The sequence below is a fragment of the Parasteatoda tepidariorum genome, chromosome 4, assembly GCF_982258835.1.
Source record: "Parasteatoda tepidariorum strain Cologne lab strain chromosome 4, Ptep-v5.0, whole genome shotgun sequence".
Taxonomy (NCBI): domain Eukaryota; kingdom Metazoa; phylum Arthropoda; class Arachnida; order Araneae; family Theridiidae; genus Parasteatoda; species Parasteatoda tepidariorum.
The window spans coordinates 76181186-76208615 of NC_141758.1; the positions used below are offsets into that span (position 1 = coordinate 76181186).

At 29.0% G+C, this 27430-nt stretch overlaps 1 protein-coding gene across 3 annotated transcripts in view; it reads left to right on the forward strand.

Annotated features, from left to right (window-relative positions):
* Window positions 1-27430, forward strand: part of LOC107453436 (protein tolkin) — a 249397-nt gene that overhangs the window by 194904 nt on the left and 27063 nt on the right. For all 3 annotated transcript variants that reach the window (XM_043049329.3, XM_087161384.1, XM_087161385.1), the window contains exons 9-12: window positions 19646-19768; window positions 22470-22615; window positions 24275-24470; window positions 26428-26547. In XM_043049329.3, coding sequence (XP_042905263.1) covers window positions 19646-19768; window positions 22470-22615; window positions 24275-24470; window positions 26428-26547 — 585 coding nt within the window. The remainder of the gene's footprint in view (window positions 1-19645; window positions 19769-22469; window positions 22616-24274; window positions 24471-26427; window positions 26548-27430) is intronic.

Here is a 27430-nt window from a genome sequence, read left to right on the forward strand (position 1 = left end):
CCAGCTTGGGTCGCCGGAATTGTGGTGTCGGTCGCTTTAAGCTTTCCGGAGATTTAAATTTTTCTTTATGAAAACCTTGAAAATATTTTTTTCTTCGAGTTAAATATTTCTGATAATTTTATACAATAAACAATAGAGATTAATTTTATTAAATCTAATGGGAATGCTTAATAAATAAAGGCGAATGGAATGGTATTTTGTAAATTGGAGTAAGTGATCTTTAAAATTTTCGAGGTTTAAAATGGGAAGTAAAGATTATGCCTGGTCTTTATTTGTGTGCTAGCTTAAATTTTATGAAATATTTAAATCTTATTCGACAGTTTGCGTTATAGCGCTCTCATTTTTTGTGTTTTAATTATCTACAAAAGACGAGGTTATGCATAGACTGTTTGTTAGAACAGCGATTATAATTTTTTTTTCTCTATGGATATTGAATTTCGTTTGGTAAAACCCTGACTTTATAAATAAAGAGCACAGCAATTTTGAACATTTTAACCTAAGGAAGATGACTGAACACTTTGAAAATGTGAAGAATCATTTTTTTCCCTTTTTTCCGGAATTTAAGCATTTTAAAGTCGTGATTCTGCTGCTCTTAATTATGAAGCGCCAAAGCAAAATCATCAAAACGTGAAATATCCTGTTTGTGTGTCAGGAATAAAAAAGGGAATCTTAGCATCTTCAAAATGCAAGTCATGCCTTAGATACACATACAAACGTCATTCAATTACCGAAATTATTTGCATGAAATTGAATGTGAGCTTTGAGCATTGAGAAATCTTTTTAGAATTCTATTTTTTACTATTACTCTACTCTGTTTGCATTGCACTGTTAGACTTTTCATTCTAAAATTGCAGTATAATAACCAGCAGTAGTCTGCCCCTCCAATTAACCGTAAAGTTTACGGTAAAGAACATTTTTTACGTTTACGGTTTTGAAACCGTTTACAACTAGTATGGTTATAAAACTATAAATACAAAACTATACTTCTTTTAAACCATTTTCAACAAGCATGGTTTCAAAACCGTAAAAAAGATATTTGACTGGATATTGAAGCTAGTGTTTTCATTAAGTAATGAACATTGAAGAATGCAGGACACTACAAATTCTTCATGTGTTGGGGGAAATATTGTATGTCAACACTGGAACTCGAATCCCGTTCTATCGATTATGAAACAGGCGGATTTGCCCTCTCGGCTCTAATATGTACTGAGCTGCAAGGAACTAAGTTGTTTCATTAGATGGATTTAGTTGGTGTGATAATTTCAGGTAGTTTAACTGTATTAGGGGAAAGCAGTTAATAAACGGTGTTTCTCACAGTCAACAGTTTGAAATCCATCTTATCTATGGTTATTTGGCAGTTTTGTTTGAATATAGTAAAATGGTAATGAAATAAATTGTTATTTAACCATTTTTTTCCAGAAATTTTTAACAGTGTATGAAATTTTCTTGAATTTTTAAATACAGTTATTAACTAATAAATTTTAAATTATCTACAATAAAGTATAGCATTTCTTTTCTATCTGACTAATAAGCATTTAAAAACAATTTCCTTTTCCATTTGAGTGCAAAATCATTTGTATTTTGCTAACAATAAGAATTTTTTTCTTATTTCTTGACAAATTAATTATCAATATTTATTCAATTCTGTTAGTTTCCCAGTCAAAAACGGTAAAATAACAGCTGTCTTTAAAAGTACGTGGAGCGTGCTGGAAGGTTATTCAGCAAACTGCTTGATTTTCTTCTAGCATTTAACTAAAATTTCTTGAAAATAACTGAAATATTTAAAAAATTTTGAATTATTGATGAAGTATTAATATAAAGGCAGGCTAGAAAAATCATAGCAGTTTAAGTCCAAACATTTGGAAAACTTGGGACCTTTTCTCGGAATACTTGAGTTTCGTCACTTTTTTGTCAGCCTCTGTGATGAAAAAGTCCTCGGTATCTGCTTTCATTTTAAAACACACTAATTGTCACTTTAAACCTTCATTTACTAAAATCTGCGAAATTAAAAGCCACGGCAGTCCCGCAGTGGACTGATCGTTAAGACACGGTTCCCAGCAGTTCACCGAAGTCAAGCATCACTGGTTGAGGTCAGTGTGCGGGTGAGTAACCACTTGGATCAGTCTGCGTAGGGACCGAGGATGTGAGGTATGGGTCCTCGTTAAACTGTTCTACCGTAAAGTGCTCGACTTCACGTGCAGATCGTAGGGCTACCGAAGCGGGGGTGCCATCCATAGAGTTGAAATACTGGGTAGAGAGAGTAGAATAACCCCCGACCCGTGGACAAGATAAAGTCACGTGACTGTAGCCCAAACTTGCCGTTCACTGAGACCGCTTCGATTCCCGTCCATTCGTTTAGCATTGCGATCCTCTGATGCAATTAACTGTCTGTCTTTTTAATTCAGAAATAAGAATGGTACAAAAGTCCTGAGCATTTTGCTGCACGGAGAAGTTTTCTAGGGACTGTCCGATAACCATTTACAAGAAAGGGCGACATTTTTTTTCACTTTTTCTATTTTAAAATTGATTTTAAAATTTTTCCGATACTCAGTCATGCTCTGATAATCGTATTTTATTTGCTTTAATAATCAATTACGCTCGTTTTTGCTCACTTTTTTTGCATTTAACATAAGTTTTTATTGTTTCTTAAACTTTAAACTTATAATGTTTAAGTATATTTCAATATATATTCTATTTTTAGCTGAAATAGCTGCAAAGCTTTGTTGGCTTCCTTGGCGAGATACTTTAGCGCCAAGGAACAGTTGAGTAAACTTTCGGTTTTGTTTTAGTTCTCTTTAAATGTCGATATCATTTCTGTATATTCTGAAGATTTTGTATATCTTTACCTCTTGATTACTAAAACCCAATATTTATCTTGTTCTAAAATGTTTCCTTTAAATATATATATTTAAATAAAAAATATGGTACATAAGAAGTTGTGTTTTTTAAATTACATAGGAATGCTTAAAAACCAAATTATTTGTATATTCTTATATGTTTGATGAATAATTAAATTCTATGAAATATTTTTAGTATTTAAATATAAAATAATGTATAGTAGTTTTAGTGTTAATTTTTAATAAAATTATATAATTCTGTTACTATACGTAAAATGAATACAAATTATGTACTATTTAGAAAATAAATTAAGGTATATTTAATATAATCATTAAGTACTTGTTTATCTTCTTTTCATTTAAAAATAGTTGCTTTATTGGAAATGCTTTATTTTACTAGTATATTAAAGCGTAGAATTAGTTTGATTTAGTGCAACAAATTTAGAAAACATAACATAGAAGTGGATAAGTTATATAGGAGTAAATTAGTGCAGTAAATTAGCGCATGTTATGCATTGGTATGGAATAAACTGCTCAGACGGCCAAGGCTAACAGCTGGCTGTGGTGCAAAGATTTAGCATCGTGAACCTTTCTTGTAAAATTTCAACTGTTTTTACCTTTATCTAGATTGTATATATTTAATTTGCAGCTGGCTAAAAGATATAGTTTTAAATGCACTTACTATTTTTAAGAAAATTAAATTTTTTATGGATGGGCATTGTAATTTTCTTAATGTCCATAAAATGATTATGGTTCTTTTATTTGTAAAGTAAAATATTTTTAACTGCTACTTTTTAAGATACTGGTTTTCTGCATAAAAATTATTACATATACATTGACCTATAATAGTTGCATAAATTTACCTCATAAAAAGTTGCATAAATTGCAATTTCTATCACAAATAAAAGTAAGATATTTTAATTATAAGTTCGTCATTAGTTTCAATCTACATTTAGTACAAAGTAAAAATTCTAATTGCTTTCTCTTTTATTTAAGTATTTTTTGTTTAAATTTCGAAAGCTTTTCTATTAGTCTCTTTGTGTGTACAATTTAAACTTCCTAGTAATTTATGGAATTAGATTGTACATGAAATACAAAGTAAAATTTCTAATTAAACTCTTTTATTATTTTCTTTGACTAGTTTAATGCTTTTAATCTTATATTTTTCTCTATTCGGAGCTGAAAACTTTTATATTAGAATAAATATTTTATTTCATATTTAGACAAATTGTTGAGTATTAAGTTAAAATGCAACAGCAGTTTATTTTTGAAAATATCTATTTTAAGTGTCAGGAAAAAAAGAAGTCAAAATTCTAAATTAATAAAGTAAATAATCTTTATTGCATAAATAATTTAATGTATTCAATATATAAATAAAATTCTAAACGTAATTAAATTTAATCAAAAATATGTTTTCTAACTAATCTGTTCTACTAAAAACGGGTTTTATTTTCCCCGAAGCTATTTTTCCCGAAATTTGATATTACCTCTCGAGCAGTCTCTTGGTGAGCATAAATAAAAATGATATAAGTGTTGCAACATTAACGTTATTTCTAAGCATCGAACTTTTTTCAGACAATCTGTTTAATTTTACAATTTGTTTTATCTAACAGTGATAAAACTTTTAAAACGTAAAGATTAAATTAATTTTTTAAACGAACTTGTGTTTCATTAAAAAAGAAGGGCAACATTTTCAAATTCACATTTTAAGCCCTGGTAGATTTAAAAAAAATCCTGATTTTTGTATCGAAGTTATTTTTTTTTTTTTAAAAATAACAATAGTTATTACAATATATATTAGTAATATTTTTTTTTAAAATAGGTCTTTGCAATAAAAACATTTTAAAAAAAATTTCTGAATATAGTAATAAATATAAGTGATGCAGAATATCGTTTTTTATTTTTATTTAATGAATAAATTTTAAGGAATAGTGTTAAGGGTACAGACGAGAACTACTGAATTTTTTTAAATAAAGGCAGTACTTTAATTAAAAATTATTTGTTAAGAGAAAAAAAACTCCTCGTGTTTTAAAAACCCATTTAATAATATTAAAGAAATATGATTAACGAAAATATTTTTTTTTCTCTCTTTCAAATGCTCCGACTATTTGCGCATCGGTAATATCGAAATAAAGCTGTTTAAAAACTTGTCTTTCAAATGCTCCGATTATTTGCGCATCTGTAATATCGAAATAAAGCTGTTTAAAAACTTAGTGCGCCAACATTTGTGATACTGCGCCAAGTATTGCACTCTTTCCATCACGTGATTGTAACTCTTTGCTTGCTATCTGTGGCGTGTCTTTTCGGAAGGAATAAAGCGGACTTGGTTCCTCTACCTACTATATCAACTCTATGGTGCCATCCCCTCTGCAGAGGATCAAAATTGTGATGGCATGTCTTCGGATCATCCCCAGGGATGTTTCCCGCACTGTCGCCAATAGCCCATTGTGCATCTCTAGTGTGACGTAAATGAACTACAACAACAACAAAAGCCATGGCAAAGTAAATGAATGCCGTTCAGTTAAACAAAATTTTAAATATTTTCCCTGGGAAATCTGATTTTTTTTCCCAAAATGTAGGAAGACGATTCATTTAGAACCTTCTAACAACTTAAACCAAATACATTTTTAGCTGTGTCAAGCAAAATACAATTTACGTTTTGTCTTAAGGCAGCTTCCCCGATTTAGTCCATAAACCATGAAATATTCTCCATTTACTTAAGAGACTTAATAACATTCAAGCAGTATTCTAATGAAAGAGCGCCATGTGTAACCAAAATTTAATTTTAAGCAAGAAAGTGTTTAATCACTACCCGGCATCTGTCCTAATCCCAAATAGAAGGAGAAAAATCTAAAAATACGAAGGAAGTAAACACAGAATCTTTTAAGATCACGGATTAGGTCAGGGGGAACTTGATTGAAAATCTTTTAAGCGTTAGAAGTTCAAATTAAGCGATTGTCTTCGTCCAGTTAAGTCTGCCGAAGATGTGAGATACTCCCGGCATTTGATTACTCTGCAGTCTCCAGTGTATTGATTCCAATTTACGCAACTTCTGCTCTTTCGGCGATAAATTTAATCTTTTATAACTTCAGCTGCGAAAATACTGAAAGGAATCTTCTTGTCGAGTAGTTTACTTTCAGTTGCACGTTTAAATACAATGAAAAGTTTCTATTGGCGGTTGAGTTTAATTAATTTAGAGAAATTAATTGCATTTAAGCGGCCTTCGAACAATGAGACTCTTGGATGTCTAAAGGATCAAATAATCAGAAATGATAATTTAGAGTGAGCATGCATATTTGCAGTTTAGATCATAGTTCAAGAGTCAAATTCCACGTTATTTTCGAACCATGAAGCAAAACTTAATATTTTCGAATAAAAGTATTTCGTTTATCTACTTATTTTCTTGACGTAAAGGAGTCAAGAGCTGTTTCAAATGATATCTTGTCAAGAAAGTTACTTTTAGTTGCTTGTCTTAACTCTTATTTGCATCCGAAAATCTCTTTTGATGGTTAGTTAAACTTAGAGAAATTAATTGCATTGAGGCAGCCTTCAGATAATGAGACTCTTGGATAGCTAAAGGATCAAATAATCAGAAATGATAATTCAGAGTGAGCTTGTATAGTTGCAGTTTAGATCATAGCTTGCATTCTACATTATTTTCGAACCATGAAGCAAAACTTAAACGAAGAAGTTTTATTCGAAAATATTATCTATTTTATTATTTTCTTGACATACAAAAATCAAAAGATGTTTCGAATGATATCTTCGAATGAAAAGTATGAATTAAATCTAAAGTAATTGTGTTTAAACTTCTAACAGGCAATGATGGAGTAAAAGGATAGAATTATCAGAAGTGTTAATTTTTAGTGATCGTGTTCATTGATAATTTATAGTCTTTGCCAGAAAAGAGATTCTACTTTGTTCATATTTTCTTATTCAGATTTTTAGGAACGTCTTTTCCTTCATTAATTAAGTAACTTATTAGTATTTTGAATATTTATTTTCATTTTATTCTTTAAAATGTACCCTTTTGACAGTATTTACTAATTTTTAAATTTTAAGTTTGTAACTAAGACTTTTAAGACTTCTAAGAAATTATAATAACTGAATATAAAGATACACAGCTGTACGGCTGTAGAACTGAACGGCTGTAATTCTGAATAAAATAAAGCATGAATTAATAAACAAAATGAAACAACAAATTTGGTTAAATAGCACACATTTCTATGAAATTCAGCAAAAAAAAAAATTCAAAAATGTGAGTTTTGAATAAATTTCCTTTCATATATTTTTTGCAGGTTAACATAGGGTTAGTAAAATACCTTTTTGAACTGACAGCAGGTAATAACTTGAAATCTTTGTTAATTTCTAATCATGTAGAAAAAAGCTAATTTTTCCAAATATAATTTTATTTTTTGGCAGTTAAAAGTCATAATCTTTTTGTTAAAAATATCCGTCCTATATGTAAAATACTTTTATCTGTATTATTCATAAAAAATTATCTATAATTTTTAATATTGTTGTTGTATGAAAAATAATTTCTTTCAAATATCAACTTTGCTATTTATATATCGATACGCTATTAAGTTTAATTGAGGTACAACATGGAATTTTACTCTAATTTTACTTGACCATCAAATAAATATTCCTTCTAAAAATCCGTATTGGAAGCATTAATTGGTTTTTGGGTATATTTGGCATAATTAGTAGGTATTCTATTCAAATCTTAAAGTAGTGCGCAATTTTGTAACTAGATATATTTTTACACATTCAAATTAATATGATGGTAGCTGAAATAAACTTTTTTATTTTCGATTTATATTTTAGTAAAATTTCATTACAGCATTTTTGAGGAATCGTGCTTAATCCATTTAACCAATTTATTAAAATTCCTTATCTATAACTAAAAAATAAGTAATAACTATAATAAAAAATTAATTATTATCCATTTCTAGGGGTAACGGGTAATTTTGGAATGCACCAATTACGATACACTGAAATACCAAAAAAGGTGAAAATTTCTTATCCAGTTTTTTTATACCGGAGCACAGTGGGCCAGAAGATCATGATCTTTAGCCAAAAGTCGAAAATAAATTTTCAACTAAAATGTGTGTAGGCAGTTTTAATATCGCCCAAATTAAGTATTCATAATCATTCCAAACATTATAATTTACTTTTTGGATTGACGAGATTACAATGCAGTGAAAAATATGTTTAAAAAAAATTTTTAAATGTAACTTTTAAATTTATATTTCAGAAATATATATATGGGAATTCCACCTTACTGTTGCATTTTTATCAGAGTAATTAGTCTGAAATTATAGTATAATTTTTCAATTTGTTGTATTAGTTAATACTCTTGACAAACTTATAGTTTATATTTTATCATTTGATATTTTACAAAGTTTGAATCACTTTCAAAACTTATCTCCAAAAAGTTCCACGAGGTAATTAGCTAAACTTTATTTTGCTGTCTTCTTTGATGTTTCTTCCTTCGAAAAAACCAGTCCCATTTTGCCCATATTGCAAAGGTGAACTAAATATACCAAAAACAAAAATTATGTTTTTTTTCTTCATGTTTTCGCGTTATTTTGTAATATTACTTCGGAAATATAATTTGCTTTTCATTTTTAATATAAAATTGCGAAAATTATATTTTCATTGCCATATTTAATTATTTAAACGTACTATATTATTTTTTTTTATTTTTGCTCGCCATATTTCAGCCGCCATTTTGTTTTTTTGTTTTTTTTTGGAATGTTTAGTGTATTTCGAAATTTTAACTATGAATTCAATTTACCTGCACATAGAAAAAGCCAAATTTTGAAACAAATTTCATCGAAATACTAATTTTGGCCACGAAACCTTGGATGCTGTCCCACTGTACGGAGGACTCAAAACTAGAAAAACAACAATTTATAGGAGGAGTGGGGTATACCTTTTCTTGATATGACTCAGATTCGCTGGACGACTTAGGTTAGGTGTTAGTATGGAAAATGCGAATCAATCTAGGTCTCGATCTTCTAGTAAAGACTATAAAATTAAACCTGGAAAGATCCTGATCATGATAGGTTTACTCAGTTTTGTAATGTGATATTTAAGTTTTTTAAAATGGTGCATCCTCAAAATTTCATCAAGAAAGTAGATTTGCGAAGGGCTATCGCATATGCGTTAAGATGAAAGGAGATCTGGGTCGCTAATTTCTATTTAAAAACCCTCAAATTAAACATGGAAGATTCCTAATAAAAAAGATCTTCCTCATTTTGTAACGTATTTTTTTAGCTTTTTTAAAGGATGCATTCTTGAAGTTCTAACAACGAAGTAAATTTGAGAAGGGCTGTCGCACAAATGTATGTAGGAAAATACAAATCCATCTAGATCACTAACTGCCATTTAAAGACCATAAAATTAAGCCTAGAAGATTCCTGATAGTGCTTCCTGATAGTGATCATGATAGTGTTTCCAATTATGTATCAGGAATTGCTTACCATAATTTACTAATTTCACAGAATAAATAAATATCATCTTTCTTACATATTTACAGATTGCATATTGAATCATAACTCTGAATTGAAATCTTCAACTCCGCATAATAATATACAGTTAGAGACATTTTAAACTATTACGTATGAAGCTTCATTACGTATGGATTCAAAATTAAACTTCAATATTTCGTTACACCTCCCATTTTAATTTGATACAGTCAAACTTTGCTAAAATTTTAATTACAAAAGAATTAATGGGAAGGTACTTAATTCCGTATCTTTCCAAAAATCAAATTCACTTTAAGTTCACTTATCACAAAGGGCGTTAATCAGATATTAACGCTGTATCACTTACCAGTCTTTATATTCTCATTTTGAAATGCGCATTTATAATTTGGTTAGGTTGCTACGGTGTTCAGTATCAAACTATAAATTAATTTTCGTTTAAGCATGCACAATATTCATTTGAAAACTGTATTTGAATTTTCTCGCGACTGTTATCGGAGAAAATTCAATAAGCTCGGTGACGCGGAGTCTGAATTGATTAATACTCTGAAAAGCTCGAAAATTAGAAACGTTGAGTCGGAATTAATCCATTGAAGCTTACAACGGTATTAGTTAATTCTATTTTCGCCGTTCTTCTTACCATAGTATTTGTCCTAGATACTTAAATTTAAAAATAATTAATATTTCTGGCGGCATCAGTTGATTCCGTCATTTCGAACAAGTTTGATTCTCAGTCATGAAAACTTATATTTATCTTAGTTTAATTGAATATCAAAGATGCATAAAACACAACGCATCTTAGTATTTAAATGAAAATAAATATTTTAATTTTTTTTCGAGAGATAAACTAAAAAAATGGATTGTTTCAGAACAGTTTTCGACATTAAAAACATTTTATTTCTTTTAAAGCTTAAAGAAAGAGAGGATTATTTGGTTTTTATACAAACTGATAAAGCTCTGTGTTATTTGCAGAATAATAACAACATCGCGATCGATACACTTTTTATTTTGCAGTTGAGTGTCTTTCTTACAGATAAAAATATGAAATAACAAGAAAGAAAGACGTTTCTGAAAAAATTTCTTTTAAAAAATATTTCGGCATTTATTTTGATTTCTAAATAATACCAAAAATGTTTTTGTGAAGAATAAAAAGTTTTGAGAAACGACCGCAGTAAATAAGAAAGAAACACTTTGGTCGGAATCGCTCATGGAGGTTAAAGAGCAGACATAAGTATTTCAAAAAATTCAGTAATAAAAACAGTCTTAAAAAAGATTAGAATTACTTGTAAAGAACTGTTCAATGCCACTAGCTAAAAAAAATTTAAAATTGAAAACATAAAAACAATTTAATTTTTTAAAATATAATACATAGAATCTTACAAATAGAAAAAACCCTCATTCAATCAATCAAAATAAAGAAAAAGTGTTTGATTAGCATTGCATATCTAAGTGAGAATAAATAATTTATTATTATTAATTATGGATAATTATTTTATTATAAATGTCAGCAAAAAACATATTTTTCGGATACTTATTAATTTGCCTAAAAGGATACTGACTGATTATAATGAGCCTATAAGTATAAAGGTGATTCGAAAACAATTATCTTGACTCATTGTAAAATATCCCTGACATTTTCAAGATTCCGAATTTGTAATTAGTACATTTCACATTCATGAGAAGATAAATTTTTCTCAGATCAATATGGACAATTTTTGGCGACATTTTCAACTTTTTAAAAATGACTATATTTTTTCTTCTCTTTCATGCTTTTGAGATGGACGTACATCGAAGAGCAGTCCAATTTTCTTGTATTTAAATAAATAATATTGCATGTCTTCTTTAAATCTTTGCGTTTGATGCAGTATAGCCGCAGAAAAATTTCGTGGCAGAAACTCTGCATTAAGGAAACCATGAGTTAAACTATCAAAATGAACTCGTTTTATGGTATTTAATAAAAGCTAACTAGATATGTGTTGTGTTATGATCAGCTTTGAAACAAAGACCGAATTTATGAAAGAGTATAAATAGTAAAATACGTCGATTTCAAATTGAAATTTTTTTTAGCAGAATACGTAATATTGCTTTTTTACTCGATAGTGAAATCACATTGTTGTGCAAAAAAGGGGAACCAATGCGGATATCTAAAATCTTAGGTTGCTACAAATAATTTTACAATTAAAATACCGTAAACCGGGGCGAGTCTACCCATTTTTTTCAGTTTGTCAACTTTCAAGTGGTCAAACTTTTGTAAATATTAAAGAAAAAAGGCTTTTAATAGGTTTTTCGGAATCGCTATTTATCCCTCTTTAAAGCTGTGAAATCGATTTTAGAAAATATTAACAGTTACGCTGTTACTGTATATTTTTATAAAACTGCTGACAAATCTCTCGTATGGGGCGAGTCTACCCATTCTACTAAAATGAATGTTAACATTGTAAATATTCAAATTTTACTATTAAATTGTTATTTTAGTTACCACATGGGATATGTATGAAGTAAAATTCATAACTTTATTATATATTCCATTTTTTTATTCATAAAATAACACAAATTGAGTATTTGATCGATTATCACATTTTGATCACAGTTTTGTTTTTATAATCATTAACATTATAAAATAACATTTTTTTCTGATTATTGTTGATGAAAATAAATTAAAATTAATATAAATTTACAATTAAATAATTATTAAATAATAATAATTAAAGATTATTAACAAAATCGAAATTCAAACATTAGTAATCATGAAAAATCCTTTCCCCATTCTTTTGGGAGGTGTCATTTTTCTTACAATGTTTTCTCGTTGAAATATAATATTAAATAAAAAAAATTAATTTTGTAATATAAAAATTGAAAAAATTGGTAAAATAAACATATTTTATATTTACATTTATATTTAACCTATAAATTTTTTATTAATGATAAACTTATCAATGCAGAATTAAAATAATATAATAAAATTCATTTAAAATTACTTAATTTTAATGTAAACAAAGTTCTAAATTATATTATTATGCTTTATTAAAACTAAATACGAATAGGTAGAATCACCCCGCGAATTCTGGCTTTTTGTTCACAACAGCAAAACTTACATTCTTTTTGTTTTTTTTTCATATAAAATTAATGTAATCTTAGTCTTAGATAAGTTTATCACTTAACCATAGTGAAAATAGTAATAATAATAATATACTTACGGAGCACCAACTAAAAGTTTGCTGATTTTCAATACTAATCTCTCAAAAGACGTTTGAACAGGTCGGTTAAAAAGATGACAAATAAATAAAAACGGATCAAACTACTACAGCTCCATCTTTCTTAGAGTCTGAACTAAGTCCTCCGTCGGTAAAAAAAAATTTATTTGCAATTTAAAATAGTGAAAATTAAATAAAACTAAAATGGGTAGACTCGCCCCTGGATGGGTAGACTCGCCCCGGTTTACGGTATATTGTTTTAGTGTTTTACTATGAATTATTATTACCTTGAGTTGTGATTCTTTCCAGTGATTCTTTCAAGGAGTGTCTTTCTTTGGAAAGAAATTCACTAATTCTAAATGAAAATGTTAAAAGTGCTAAAACAAATTTTTAATCACGTTTATAAAATCAAAAAGAAAATAAATTTTTATCTTCCTGCTAAAAACATCTTTAATAGGTCATAAAAAATGGGTTTAGTAACCCTGAAAACTGTTGTTTTTTTCTTGTGTGTTGTTCCCTGGTGTCAATTCGTTTTTCGTCCGACATAGTTTCTAGCATAATATGAATTTGTTGTTACGAATGATAATCTCACTATTTTCTTATAAAAAAAACAGAAGTTGAGGGCAGAAAAATCTCACCCGAGTATCAATACATTAAATTAACTGAGATTTAATTAATTATGGCGAATAAAAACACAAGTATCGCAACCGATTGTATTTATTTTACTAGAGCAAGGACTTAAAACCTTACTTGAGACTCAAACATTCTATTATCAATATAAAACATGTATGATGTTTAACAAAACCTCTATAGAGCTATTGAATAATGTAAAATTCTTTAACCTTTCGATTTGCTAAGATATACTTTCCCATTAAAGTGCATTTACAAACTGTTAAAGTACTGCTTTTGTTCTATTGAAATACTAGTAATATGAATCATAGTAATAATGTTGAGTAGCACTATTCTCACAAACAATAGAGACATATTATGATATAACTAAACTGCAATAACTATGAATTGTGTGCGTCTAAAAACCGTGAATGTTTTCAAATATTACGCTACAATGAATGTCATTATTTAGAGAAACATAATATAATATTTAATAATTCAATATTAAATTATGTTTCATTGTAATTAATAAATTTATGGTTGCATTTAATAGTAAAATTAAATAAATTTAGAATTATGAAGTTAAAGAAATTGCTTAAACGTAGAGTTTTAAATCCGACAAAACATGTAAGAATTAGAAAATGTTTCTTTACAAAGCGTTTAATTCTATTTTATTTTGAATTTCCTAGTTTATTCTTCCTTTGTGCTCAAAGTCCTCGCAATCTGGATGCATTTTTGGTTAAAGCTACAGAATTCGTTCTACGTGACATGAAAGACTGAACATTCTAAAACCATTTTAAAGTTTCGATCAGAAAACTTTAAACAGAATGAACAAAAATACACACACAGAATTGAGATTTGTTTTCGAAATAGAAAATCCCAAAATCACTTCTTTTCTTTGAGTTTTTGTACTTTTAAGGCCAATCCATCAAAATTGAATGACACACCTAGATCAAGTCTGGTTTTTATTTTGTGTTTAAGTTGAATCGTGGGTTGTTATATCCATTTGATGTTTTTTATTAAAATTATTACACTTTTGTTTCTGTGGAAAAGTAGTTTTTCTGTCACTGTAGGGTGGTAAAATAAATGAAACTCTGATTTTCGAAAAATAAACACCCAATGTTATTAAAACAAATGCCAATTTTACTCAGATAAATTTTTTTAAAAAAATAATGACATTTCAATGTCGAGCTAATGTAAATCAATATCAAACACACAAAAAAACAATGTCAGTCAATGTCAAACACAAAAAAACAATGTCAAGTACAAAAAAAAGCACTTAGTGTCAACCACAAAAATTTCACTCAATATCAAGTGAAAAAAACACGATGTTAAGCACAAAAAATAATGTCACTCTCGATGTCGAGTACAAAAAATAATCACTCAATGTCAACCACAAAACAAAAGCAATGTCAAGTACTAAAATGAATCACTCAATGTCAACCGTATAAAAAAAAACAATGTCACACAATGTCAAGCCTATTAAAATATTTCGTTTCAAACTAAGTTGCAAAATACTTTTCCAATTTGCAAAATAAACAAAAATGCGTTTTTAAGTGTAATAACTTATGAGCAACAAAACAAAATATTACACATGGTTAAAAAAAACATTGTGATATTTATTTATTTTTTGTAATGTGGAATGGTTGACAAGCCAGTCATATAAATATAAAAATATAGTACTTCCCTAGTGCTTAAGAACATATATTTATTATGGTTAGCAAAGTACTGGATATTTAGGATCTATTAGCTCACCTACATATTTATTAGCTGTGGAATACTTAAACAAAGCTAATCTCCTTTTCAAAATTGTTAAAGAATGTCCAAACATCACATTTTCCTGAAAAAAAAAATTTTTGAATATACAACCTTCTAAATTGGATTTTTTTTGCAGCTAATTTTAGAAAATATCTTGTAGCAGATGCAGTTTGAATATATTTTGACATTAAAAATAAATAAATTCAAAAGAAGAAAAAAAATTTAAAAGTATCTAGTAACAACTATATAGATTTTCTGTTATGCCTTTTCTCCCAATACCATATTGTCGTTGCTGTCTTGAAAGCAATTACATCTTCCAGGTCCTTTTTCGCTATCATCCAAACAACAAGATATTCCTCTCTGCAAGACACTTCTGCGCTGCCTTACGAGATGCAGAAGATATAAAAATGCCACTCTACCCTAATACAAGTCTGTAAATAAAGGATATAAGGGCGGCCTTCTTTCTTTCTCTTGAAACATTCCTCTCCAAGAATTTCTTGTATCTATAAAAATATTTGCTTTTACGTTTCCTTAAAGTTATCCGTGGTTTTGATTAAATATGCCTTCTTTTGAAAGTTCCCTAGCTGTTTGTTTAAGGGTTGTTTGCGAATTAAGTGTTTAGATGGAGAAATTATTTTGTTCAAACATTTTGATAGTTTGTAGGAAAAAGTAAAATGGTGATTTTCAGCTATACATTTTTATTAAAACTTATTTTAAAGTTGCACATTACAACTTCCTGCGCGTAAGGCAATTTACAATCCAGACAGGACTATTATCAAGCATTTCATCTGTAGAGAAATGTAGTAAAGTGTATAATATATTTTTTCGTTCGATGTAAAACATATTCGCGCATCTGAGCACCGAAAATGGTGGAATCTACACCAAAGAAGAGATGAGATCGAGATCTCTTTCGGAGGTCCGAACCCGAAGAATATTAATTCGATCCCGAGATCCGTAGAATTACGTAGATCCCGATATGCGTATGATAAAGGCCAAGTTTTGCAATCTCGTCACTTGGCCTTTGATGTATAAACAACAGAATTGGTAAACTAAATTATTTTCTATCGCTAAGCGAAGAGAAAAGGAGAACAAACTGAAATACCAAGTTACTAAAGCAAAGGCTGGGATAGCCTGGTTGGTAGGGCACTGGGCCCATGTGTAAGAGATCGTGGGTTCGATCCCTGCCGGCCGAAAACTCCCCGTGTAGTAAATGGTGACTGATGCACGTTAAATCTGTCGAGTTGCAAAGTCCTCCATGTTCCCGTAGCAAATCAATACCTCTGGGGGTGCTGATCCAGGAGTTTTCTTGTCTTCTGGATTGGTTCAAAATTACAAGTATACGGAGTTGAACATTAGTAGTCGTGAACCCAAAAATTGGGTCGGCTGCTCACCGACGGTTTTAAAAAAAATTACTAAAGCAAATATTAAAATGGAAAATCAAAAGCTTAAGCTAGAAATAAGACAATAGCCTCTACGAAGTAAAAGCACTGAACAGAGGTAGCAGATCCCTGTAAATTTTCATACCTTATAAATTTTACATTTTTTACACTCTATAACTGAACCAAAATGTTGTTTAAAAGTAGTAAAAAAATTATAAAACTATTATCAGGAATCTGAGCCCGCTCAGACCTTATTTCATTAAACGAGCCCACGTCTGACTCGGAATTTCCCCTTCAGGCTGAGCCCATCTCATCTCTACGCTAAAATGGTTTTTCACTAAGTGTTCCACTACACCAAAACCAAGGACAGTTCTTGTTTTAGTGAAACACCTAGAAGATTCTTTTACACTACGAGGTGAAAAGTTGCCTCCACCATGTTTATTAATCAGTAACACTAAAATGTATAATTACAGTACGATATGATGCATACAATAATCGTAACTTCGTAACTTTTACGATACAATCATAAATTTAAGAAGCTTAGATACAATATTTCTTAAAATAAAATTTTATAATCATTCATATATACAGAACAGGCAGAGTATTAATATAAATTCGAATAAAACTGAAGTAAATTGAAGCTAAATATAAAATTATTTTATACCATTGACAAATTTATGTAAGTCTTATAAGAACATAAATATCTTTATTATACAAATAAAAACATGCATGCATTTTATAAGAGTTCATATGAGTAGTTTGTCAAATCAAACCGAAATGAAGATTGAAGTTAATTGGCAAACAATCGACTACAATTAATATTTTTTATCAATCAATAAAAAAGATTGAAACTCGCTTGGTATTATTCACCAACCAGTACTATATCCAGTACATATACCAGTTTGTCAATCAAATCTGACAAGAAGAGCTCACTTCCATGTAAACAAACCGCCATCTTGTCACTATCTTGAAATTTCACAATTTTTCCCATTTAAACATCTAAAAATGGTCCAAACTTATTTTCATTCTTATAAAACATACCCTAACATTATTTCACACATTAAAATTTAGTTAAATAGTTTACAAATAGTTAACACTATTTATTCGCAAAATTTACAGAGCTTTAAAAAAAACAACCTTTTTCACGAACGACTTGCAAATTGATGTTAGCTTTATCAATTATTGGTGTTATGATTTAACTGCACTCTTTGAAATAAAATAATCATTCATACAATTTTTAGAATTTTCCAACACCAAATTCGAATAAGTATTGCACGGCAATTTTTACAGTGAATATATTGTTCTCTAAATATCCTAAAGATTCTATGTAAACATCGAAAATGGAAATAGTTTGTCATAAATAAATGAATGCATAAAGCGAACTAAAGCGAAAGTTGCTAAAATATGCAACTAGCATATCTCAGTCTAATATGCTACTGAAACTGAAAAAAAAATACTTCCAAATGAATAAATAATCTATGCTAATTAATCTGCAATCTTAATTAAATATCTCAATTCATTTAGTGATAATAACTTTATTGTCGTTAATAATCAAACCTCTGCATTACTTCATTTACAAATACTTCGTCAACAATGAAATCTTGATATTTCTTTTAATTTATACAATTATAAGATAACGATTTACTCCTTTATTGTTCTATCGTGTAATTTTCGGTTAATGAAAAGCTCAGTTTATTTTATATACTTTATTCAATTTTCATTTGGATATCTTAGTCATTATTTTGTTATTTTTTATTTTCATATGTTTGATTAACAGACATTTAATGGCTGTTTTAAGTATTTAAAAGTAAGTTTTTTTAATTAGAGAAGTCAGAATTGGTTAAATAGTTTTATGAATATATATAATGTTTGTGCAATCAAAAATTTAATTTGTTATTTTTATCTAAAATTTTAAAGTTATATTTAAACAAAATTGCGTGTTAAAACTAAAATAATGCATTTAAAAAACTAACGCCATATTTTTTTGTACAATCTTTCTTTCATGCTATTCTGTTACATTAAAAAGTAAGAAATCCCATTGACCCATGGAAAAATTCATGGTAGTCATTTGTGAATGCATTACATGGTTCAGAAGTTATATTATATAAAAAAAAAAAAAAGATCTCTGGAAATGTATCGAAATGTTGCGGTGAATGAAAAGTGTCCATGATATTTTAACATGTTTTATTTTTCTACGTATTGCATCAGTTTTAAATTGTTAATCATATTTATATTTAAAACTGACATTATCTCATTTGCTTTTATGATTAATTTTATAAATCAAATTGAAGCTATGATTTTAAAATTTAAGAACTTTGAAATGAACACGTTTCTACGGTTTCGATATTTTTTTATGCTACCGGGAAAAAGCAATAAATTTGTCGCAAATTTTTTTGTTGCTGTTGCAACATTGGAAAAAAATAGGTGCAATACTTAGTGAGTGATAAAGAAAACGTGCAGGGAAAATAGATCAAGCAAATTATCTTAAAATAGTATAGTTTAACAGAACATATAACTAATATTTTACATCAATATCTATTGATATACTATAAAAAATCGATATTTGAGGGGAAAAAACTGCCATCTGGTGCGCCAGTATAAAACCGTTTATTTCAAAGGAAAATACTGTTATTTAATAACGGACATGTGTTTTTTTAAGCATATAAGTACTGTTAATTTAGTAAACTTTATTTTAACTAACTCTACTGTTTAAAAAACAAAATAAATAGCTAGAATTATGGTGAGAGCAGCAAACAGAGTTCGCTAAACCAGTCAACGCTGGGATTCAAACCTAAGACACCTCAATAAGAGGTGAGTGCGCTTTTCCCTCATCTACCGAAGATCTAGTTTTTATTATGAAGAAAAATTTCCTCTTTCTTTACCTTAAGTCTTATTTCAATCATATTTAAACATTTGAAACTATAAAGATACTCAACACTATAAAATTGTTTAAAGAAACATAACAATTTAATAAACATTTTGATAATAAAGTCAATACGCAATTTTATTTATAGGGTGTTCGAACCATAAATACTTGCAGAAAAGTAAGAGTAAATATAGAAAATAATCGTAAAATGATTTCAAAAAAGGTAAAGTTATCGGTGAGCAAAAACTAGAATTTAAACTGACGCTTTTAATCCGTATATGATTAGAGTGATAAGCGGAGAAAAATCGTTTTGTCAACAAAATAGCTTTAAACCGCCAAACGTACAGAAAAAGACCGTAAAAAAAACATAATTTCTTAATTTTTGCGTATAACGGAAACAGAAAAAAAAACTATTTTTCATTAAAGACTTTTTTTTTCTCTGCGAATTTTTTTTTCTGTCGAATTAACAACTATTTTTTACAGTGTAATTTGACAATTTTATTCTATGCAGGCAAATTCTGTGGAGATACCAAAGTCCCGGATGTTTTAATCAGTAGCAAGTACAGAATGTTAGTTACTTACAAGACTTCGTCACATCATAATGCACATAAAGGATTTAAAGCCAGTTACGAAGGTAAGAAATTCCAAACCTATTCATTTATTATTTTTAATTGTTTTCCATTTCATTGTTCATTAAACTGACACTTATTTTAAAATTTGCGTAAGTGTATTTTTAGTACAGTTGTTTTTTTTTATTGTATCTAACTTATTAGAAAACAAAACCTTTTTATAAAAGCAAAGCTAATTTTAAAAAAAAATTCGCACATTTTTTCAATGCCTTTAATCAATTTTTGAGATTCATTTTAAGCACTAATAATCAATCACATTAACGAATTAGTTGATTTAAATAACGTTCAATCGCGCAAATAAACTTTATTATTTTATTATTATTCTCTATGTGATAAATTTCAGTATAATAATATTTAAGAATGCAGGATAATAGTACTAAATTTGGAATATTTATCGTCGTCAGATTTGAAGTAAAATTACTACACCGTTGTGTTAACCACAAATTTAAAGACAAATTAATCAAAACTTAACAAATACCGTAGCAAAAATTATCTGCAACTAAACTTAATTTTTAAACTTTTTCATCCCCCTCACTGATTTGCTAACTAACTCGCGAACTTACTTAATCACTAACATTCTGATTCAATTTTATGACTGCCTTTACCTAGACCAATATAGGTTTATAAACTAACAATAAATAATTAACCGGATTTGGTACCATATTTTCTGTCTTATTTCAGTTTTAGATAATCAAGCATACCAGAAAATGCCTCCTACTGTACAGTACCTATGCAATTAGATTTCTAATAAAATTTTCATATTATAATTTCATATAATTCACTAGCCTTCGTGGAGAATTTTTTGATGTAACTAACCTGCATTTGCGTTACATTGTAAGGAAAACCAATAAAACCTCCCATTGTTAGCCCGATGACAAGGACAGTCTAATCCATGATCCATCTACCATGAAGAATAATTTAAGTCAACACTGCGGCCGGTACCAGCTGGGTGCTGAAGTCGCATCAACTAGCCACCTCTGGTACTTGATCCTGGGTCACCTCATTGAGAGGCAAACGCTCTATCCTCTGAGCCCCAGCGGCTTCTTTGAGGCAGTTAAATATAGATTTTCAATTAGTACAGAAATTACCCCTTTTTTAACTTTCACAAGATTTCTTAAGAATTTATAATGAATCCTTAATTTGAGGTTTGAAAAATTTTACCCATTTCAATTGCAATTATGATTGTTAGAGGTAGAAATAATGTATAAACTCGATAAGTCGCAATGGGATTTAGCCGTTTTTTACTTCTATCGTTAAAATTTCTAGTAAAATATCCTATCCCATTTACTTCCATCACACCTAACACTTCCTCGTAAAATAAGCGAAAAACATTCTACGCAACATCACTTTTGATGGAAGTAACGTTTTATACTCTCGGCTATCACAACAGATATCTCACCTGCTCGATGGAGGATGGGGAGTAAGGGATCAAGATAAAAATCTTAGGATTCTGGACGAAAGATCGTTCCGGATGATTTTTATAGAGGATGAGGATCACTTCGAGATGGCGATGGGAGTTCATCCGAAGAACGGATGGTTTTTTTGTTCGTTTTATTGATCGGACCAGAGAATTTGATGGAAAAGAAATTTCTTCATCCACAAAACGGCCTTTTAAGTCTTTTGATATATTTTTTTTCTTCGGAGAATGTATTAGAAAAGTTAAGATTTTATTATAAGTGTTAAACCAGTTAAAGGTTTAAAGCTTTTAACCAAGAAAAAAGTTAGGAATATTATTTTTGTTTATTTTGTACAAGTTTATAAACGTCATATAAAACGCTTATAAACTCGTTAAAATGTACAAGTTTATAAAGGTTTTTGTTGAAATATACAAGTTTATAAACGTTATACATAACGTTTATAAAGGTTTTTGTTGAAATATACAAGTTTATAAACGTTATATATAACGTTTATAAACTTGTACATTTCACACAAAAAAAAGACTGAAAATGTCATTTTAAAAAAACTGTTGCTTGGAGAGAAGGAAACCGATTGCAGATTAGAAATCAGTGACGCGAAACTATCCATGATCGGTTAAAAAATCCGTTAGCAACAACAAAAAAACGTGTTCCCAAATGCAATTTTTATACCACAATAACTTATTCTTAAAGGAACCTATTTTTATACCATAGATCAATATCTCATTGCTGAAGTGTTAATCTGAATAAGATGGTTGAAATTTAAAAATAAATCAAGATTTAATCTGTTTAATCCTGATTGCAATTTGGCCTAAATAAGTGTCGTATAATGACAAGCATAAGAGTTTCTTTTTTTTTTCTTTTTTTTTGTCATCCTACCTAAAACTTGAAACTTTTAAGATTAATTATTAACTATAATCTGAATATTATTAAAAACTTTATTTTGGTCTAACACAAACTTTTTTGTTTCAAGATTTTTTCTTACTGTTAATCAAAACAAGTTAATCCTGAAAGTTTCAGTAATTGATTGTTTGTAAATAAATAGTAAATATGGTAAACTTGTAAGATATTTAACCTTATTGGTAGAATTACCTCTGAAACTTTAAAAAAAATTACCGTAATTTTCTAGCTATTATAATTTCTATAAAACGTGAGCACTTTTCGCTGTAATAGTTAATTTGTAATAAGATAATCTTCATGTTTGTTTAGAATTAATGAATCCATTTTTAATTCCACTACCAAATATCTAGATTCAAAATTTTTTTATTAAATTTTTTAAATTTTATTTCAGCTATTTGTGGCGGTGACGTTATTCAGGAAAAAGGAATTCTACACAGCCCTAACTATCCTGAAGATTACTGGCCTAACAAAGAGTGCACGTGGCGAATAACTGTGCCTGAAAACCACCAGGTGGCGCTGAAGTTCCAATCCTTTGAAGTAAGTTTTATCCTGCTTTTAAACTGGCAACAAGATTAATAGCGTTTAGAAAATAAGTTTTGGCTTTATAATATGCATTTTTCCTTTCCTCGGTCTTTCTGAAATTTATTCTTTGAGTCAATTAATTGTTTATTTCTTTTTACTAAGAAACTTCGTCCGAACGAAGAAAAAGAGGAATTATATTTATGGAATAAACTATTCTCTAATAAGTCTTTAGTTAGAAAGGGTATTTTAATGTAAAAAATAATTAAAATATTTTATTTGGATATTTTTAAATATTTTCTGATTTATAGTCATTAATATTTCTCTTTATATATAAGCAGATAAATCGGCACTATATTTTACTTCAATCAGTAATTTTAAATTTTATATTTTTTTTTAGTTAAGTTAAGCCACTTTGTGCCAGCAGTTACAACCTTTTTCTAAATTAGAATTATTAAGTTTTGTCATTGAATTTTTTAGAGCTAATTTTGCTTTACTTTTCCAATAACATGAAATTACTGTTTGTTCAGAAAATGCCCTTTGAGTTTTATTGATTTGTATTTGGTTGCATTTGGTTTATATATTAATAGAATATGTATGTTAACTATTCATTGAAATAATTATGAAACTACAAAAACAAATTTTTCTTTATTTCAGCAATTATTTATCATTATACATTTAATACTAATAATTATAGGAATTTTAAAATAAAATCCACCCTATAATATGTTCACCATTAAAAATCAAACATTTTGTGTTTTTTTCCCTTAACGTAGCTGAAATAAAGAAAAAGATTTTTCGTATTTAAAAATAATATTTTTCGTATTCTTTTAAAAAATAATTACAATTGCTCCAATACAAGTGTGAAAAAAAATCCATTTTGATCACGTGTATTTATTACTCATTTTTTTAAATAAAAATTCTTCGTTTTTTCTTACTATTTTGCAATTTATAGAAAACCTCTTACGTTTTAAAAAAATTAAGGATGATTTTAATTATTTTCCCAATATTTGAAACATTATTTACTCAGCAAGCTACAAAAATTACTTTGCTTTATAAATCTTTGACGCTCATTGAATGAATTAATAATTTATTGAATAACTCGTTATTCAATAAATTATTCCATTACATTGTATCTTTATTCCATTACATTGAAATGAAATGTAATCGTTATTCCATTACATTATGAAATGTTTCATTTAACATTTCATAATGTAATTACTGAAAGTGTCAAATGTTCTGAATTATGGAATAACGAGAAAAAATAACTGCACGATTAAATCTCGGCGGAAAATAGGTCCACGATTAAATCTACATAATAAAATAGCTCTACGGAGGGAGCTTCATGATTAAATGTCTTCGCAAAATAACTCCAAAGTATTTAAGATTAGCTATATTATATAATTATTCATTAGCTACATTATATAATTATAGCTAATGAAATCAGACTGATGCAAAGATTTATAATTTAATAAAGCACTCTTTTAAGTAAGTTATAAGAATTCAATTCAATCAATATTAACAAACAAGAATAAATAAAAAAAATTAAATTTAATAAACATTTCCAAATAGTACTAAAATATTGCATGTTTTTATCTGCTTTATAAAATAAACTATATCTATGTGACTATGTTTTGACTAAATTAATATCCAACTTTCTGTTATTTTTACTTTTAGATTGAGAACCACGACAATTGTGTTTATGACTACTTAGAAATTAGAGACGGGCACGAAAGCACCAGTCCACTGTTGGGCCGATTTTGTGGGTACAAGAACCCAGAAGACATCCGTTCGTCCAGTAACAAGATGACTGTCAAATTTGTGTCTGATAGATCAGTGCAGAAGGCTGGTTTTGCAGCAGATTTCATAAAAGGTTTTTACTAAACTATTTTATCAATATGATTCATCAATAAAACAGAATATATCATGTGAGGAGATGTGTATTGAAAGATGCCAAGTACTTGCGAAAAATACAATGAAATAATTGTTCAGATTTTAAAAGTTTTCTATTAAAAAAATTTTTGCCTTATCACATAGAAGTTTACGAAATATTTACTTGCATTAACGTAAAATACAGCTGCTTAATTCCACGCAAAATCTGTAAAAAATACATAAGAAAAAATTTAAGGTTTTTTCTCCTTATTATAATTGATTATTTGTTTTTGTCAAAAAAACATTTATAAATATTTATCTGCCTTAAATGTCACAGCACCAAATGTAAACATATAAAAAATATTTTACGTTTATTCAGAAGTTAGTTCATAGTTAAGTTCTGAACATTTTGCTTAACAACGCACACAAATTTGTTTGATTTAAAACGAGGTTTTATAATTGGCTACTTAACCCAAATCAATAAATCTAATTTTTATTCATTATAAAAATAATTCCCGTACCAATACACTTTTATAGAGGTAAGCTAGTTTATGCACAGACATCTTTTGCTTGAAATAAGATATTAGTTTATTGTGCACAGACACTTCTCATTTTTATGCACTGTACTTCAAGGAATGTACCGACATAATACTAGTATAATGGTACCTTTTATATGATTCATTGCCATAATGTCTGCACTGCCTATGAAAGTATTTGGATTTTTACTGCACGGTGCAATTCCATCCAACATTTTCAAAAACTGGTCCTGAACTAATGACAGAGATTCGATTACTGCTTCGGCTTTACTGTAAAAACTCGCATCTCACTATGATTGGGAAAGTGTTCCTTTGCATGTTGGTTTAGTGTTAATGAAGTGATTAATACCCCCCTGGCTATGGAGAGAACTTCGATATATTTGACTATTAGCCCCTTGGCATTTCTCTATGCATCTCACTATGATTGGGAAAGTGTTCCTTTGCATGTTGGTTTAGTGTTAATGGAGTGATTAATACCCCCCTGGCTATGGAGAGAACTTCGATATATTTGACTATTAGCCCCTTGGCATTTCTCTATGCATCTCACTATGATTGGGAAAGTGTTCCTTTGCATGTTGGTTTAGTGTTAATGAAGTGATTAATACCCCCCTGGCTATGGAGAGAACTTCGATATATTTGACTATTAGCACCTTGGCCTTTTTGGTGATCAGTCCATAAAAATCTTCCATTGCTCCTTCCTGGTGTTCTTCTCCAGCTTATGTTTAGTTCCTGTTTAGTTAGTTGTCATGTTAGCTGTCTTAGCTGTTTAGTACTTCTCCCGCCCCTATATTATTCCCTGTTAGAAGAGTTACACGCAGCCGGGTGGTGCCACTTCCTTTCAAGGATATTTAATTTCAGCAGATTGCTTTGACAAGACTCCTAGGTAAACTTCTTTAATTTGACAGAAAAAAAATAAACTCTCAAATTGTAGGAAATGTAACATGGCCCTATACACCCCTGAACACCTTCTTTCTTAAAAAGGACGATTTAAGTCTGAATGCTTTTCATGTTTAAGATATTTTTCATCTGTTTATGGTTTGATTTATTTTGTCATGCCCAATGACTAAACACTTGGAATTAAAAACATGTGTTCACAATTTCTGTTTTAATATTTTAATTATATATTCTGCTCAAAATAACCTTTAATTCCCTTAAATACGCATCCATCTAGGCAGTTTGAAATGCATTGCTATAAATGAGAAAGTCTCCCAATTTAGTTTAATTAAAAATTTATTCTAGGACATCTTCCTCAACGTCATACATTTAAATCAAAACAAGGCATAAAATAAACGAAACTGCATTTTGCCTTGCACTGTTTAAAAATGTTTGATGGAAGACTGCAATTTTTGTGGGTGCTGGTTTTATTTTTAAAAACTTATGTAGTTTCTTTTTAAATATTTTAATTTTAGTTTTTGTTTTCAGAACTTGATGAGTGCAAGGGAGACCATGGTTGCGAACATGAATGCACTAATACTCTGGGAGCTTACAAATGCGAGTGTAGAATTGGATATGAATTGCATTCAGATGGAAAGAAGTGTGAAGGTATGGTGCTGAAATTGCAAAATTTGATTAAATTATTTACATATTCGGTAAATTTAATGAAGACAGAGCTTTGATAAGCCGATTCTGGTTCTCGTGTTACCTCCAACCAATTAGTAATCATTAAAATCTCAGTTATTTACTTAAAATAACTCCTTCAATCAGTAAATTTTAGACCGGGATAGCCTGGTTAGTAGGGCGTTGGATTCGTGTTCATGAGAATGATAGTTTGAATCCAGCCAGCCGAAGAATCTCCGTGTATTAAATGGTGACTGGTGAACGTGGAATCTGTTGGGATTGCAAAGTCATCCAAGTTCCCATAACGAATCAATACCTCAGGGGATGAACCTGCACTAAAAAAGGAAGAATCAAGTTTTTATTCCTTCACTTAAGAAATTGACGAACAATAGTTCACTTCCTATAAAAGTGACCCAGATTCGAATCCCAGAGATGGCTGGTCGATACAAATTGGCATGTACCGACCGCAGTTCTGACATAAAATATCCTCAGTGGTAGAAGGATCATGGGTTAGAGTCCCCTTTATCATCAAGCTAAACGTGTTAGTTTTTCGTGGTCTTCCTATCCATATAACGCAAAAGCGGAAAAGTCCTATCAAAAAAGTCCTCCATTAAGGAGAAATTTATCCCACCGCTTAAAAGGCACTCTATACTCTAAAAATAACTTTACAAAATTAAACTATGATCTGATTTAAATTTGTAGAATTTGTATAAGATTAACTTACGTATGTGAATGTATGAGATTAACTTAATTAAGATTTTCAAAAAGACCTTTAAAGAGATTTCAAATAACAGTATAAGTAAATAGCTTTTACGTTTTACCTGTCCTACAATGCTACCATATTAAAATTACATTTATAATAAAGTAT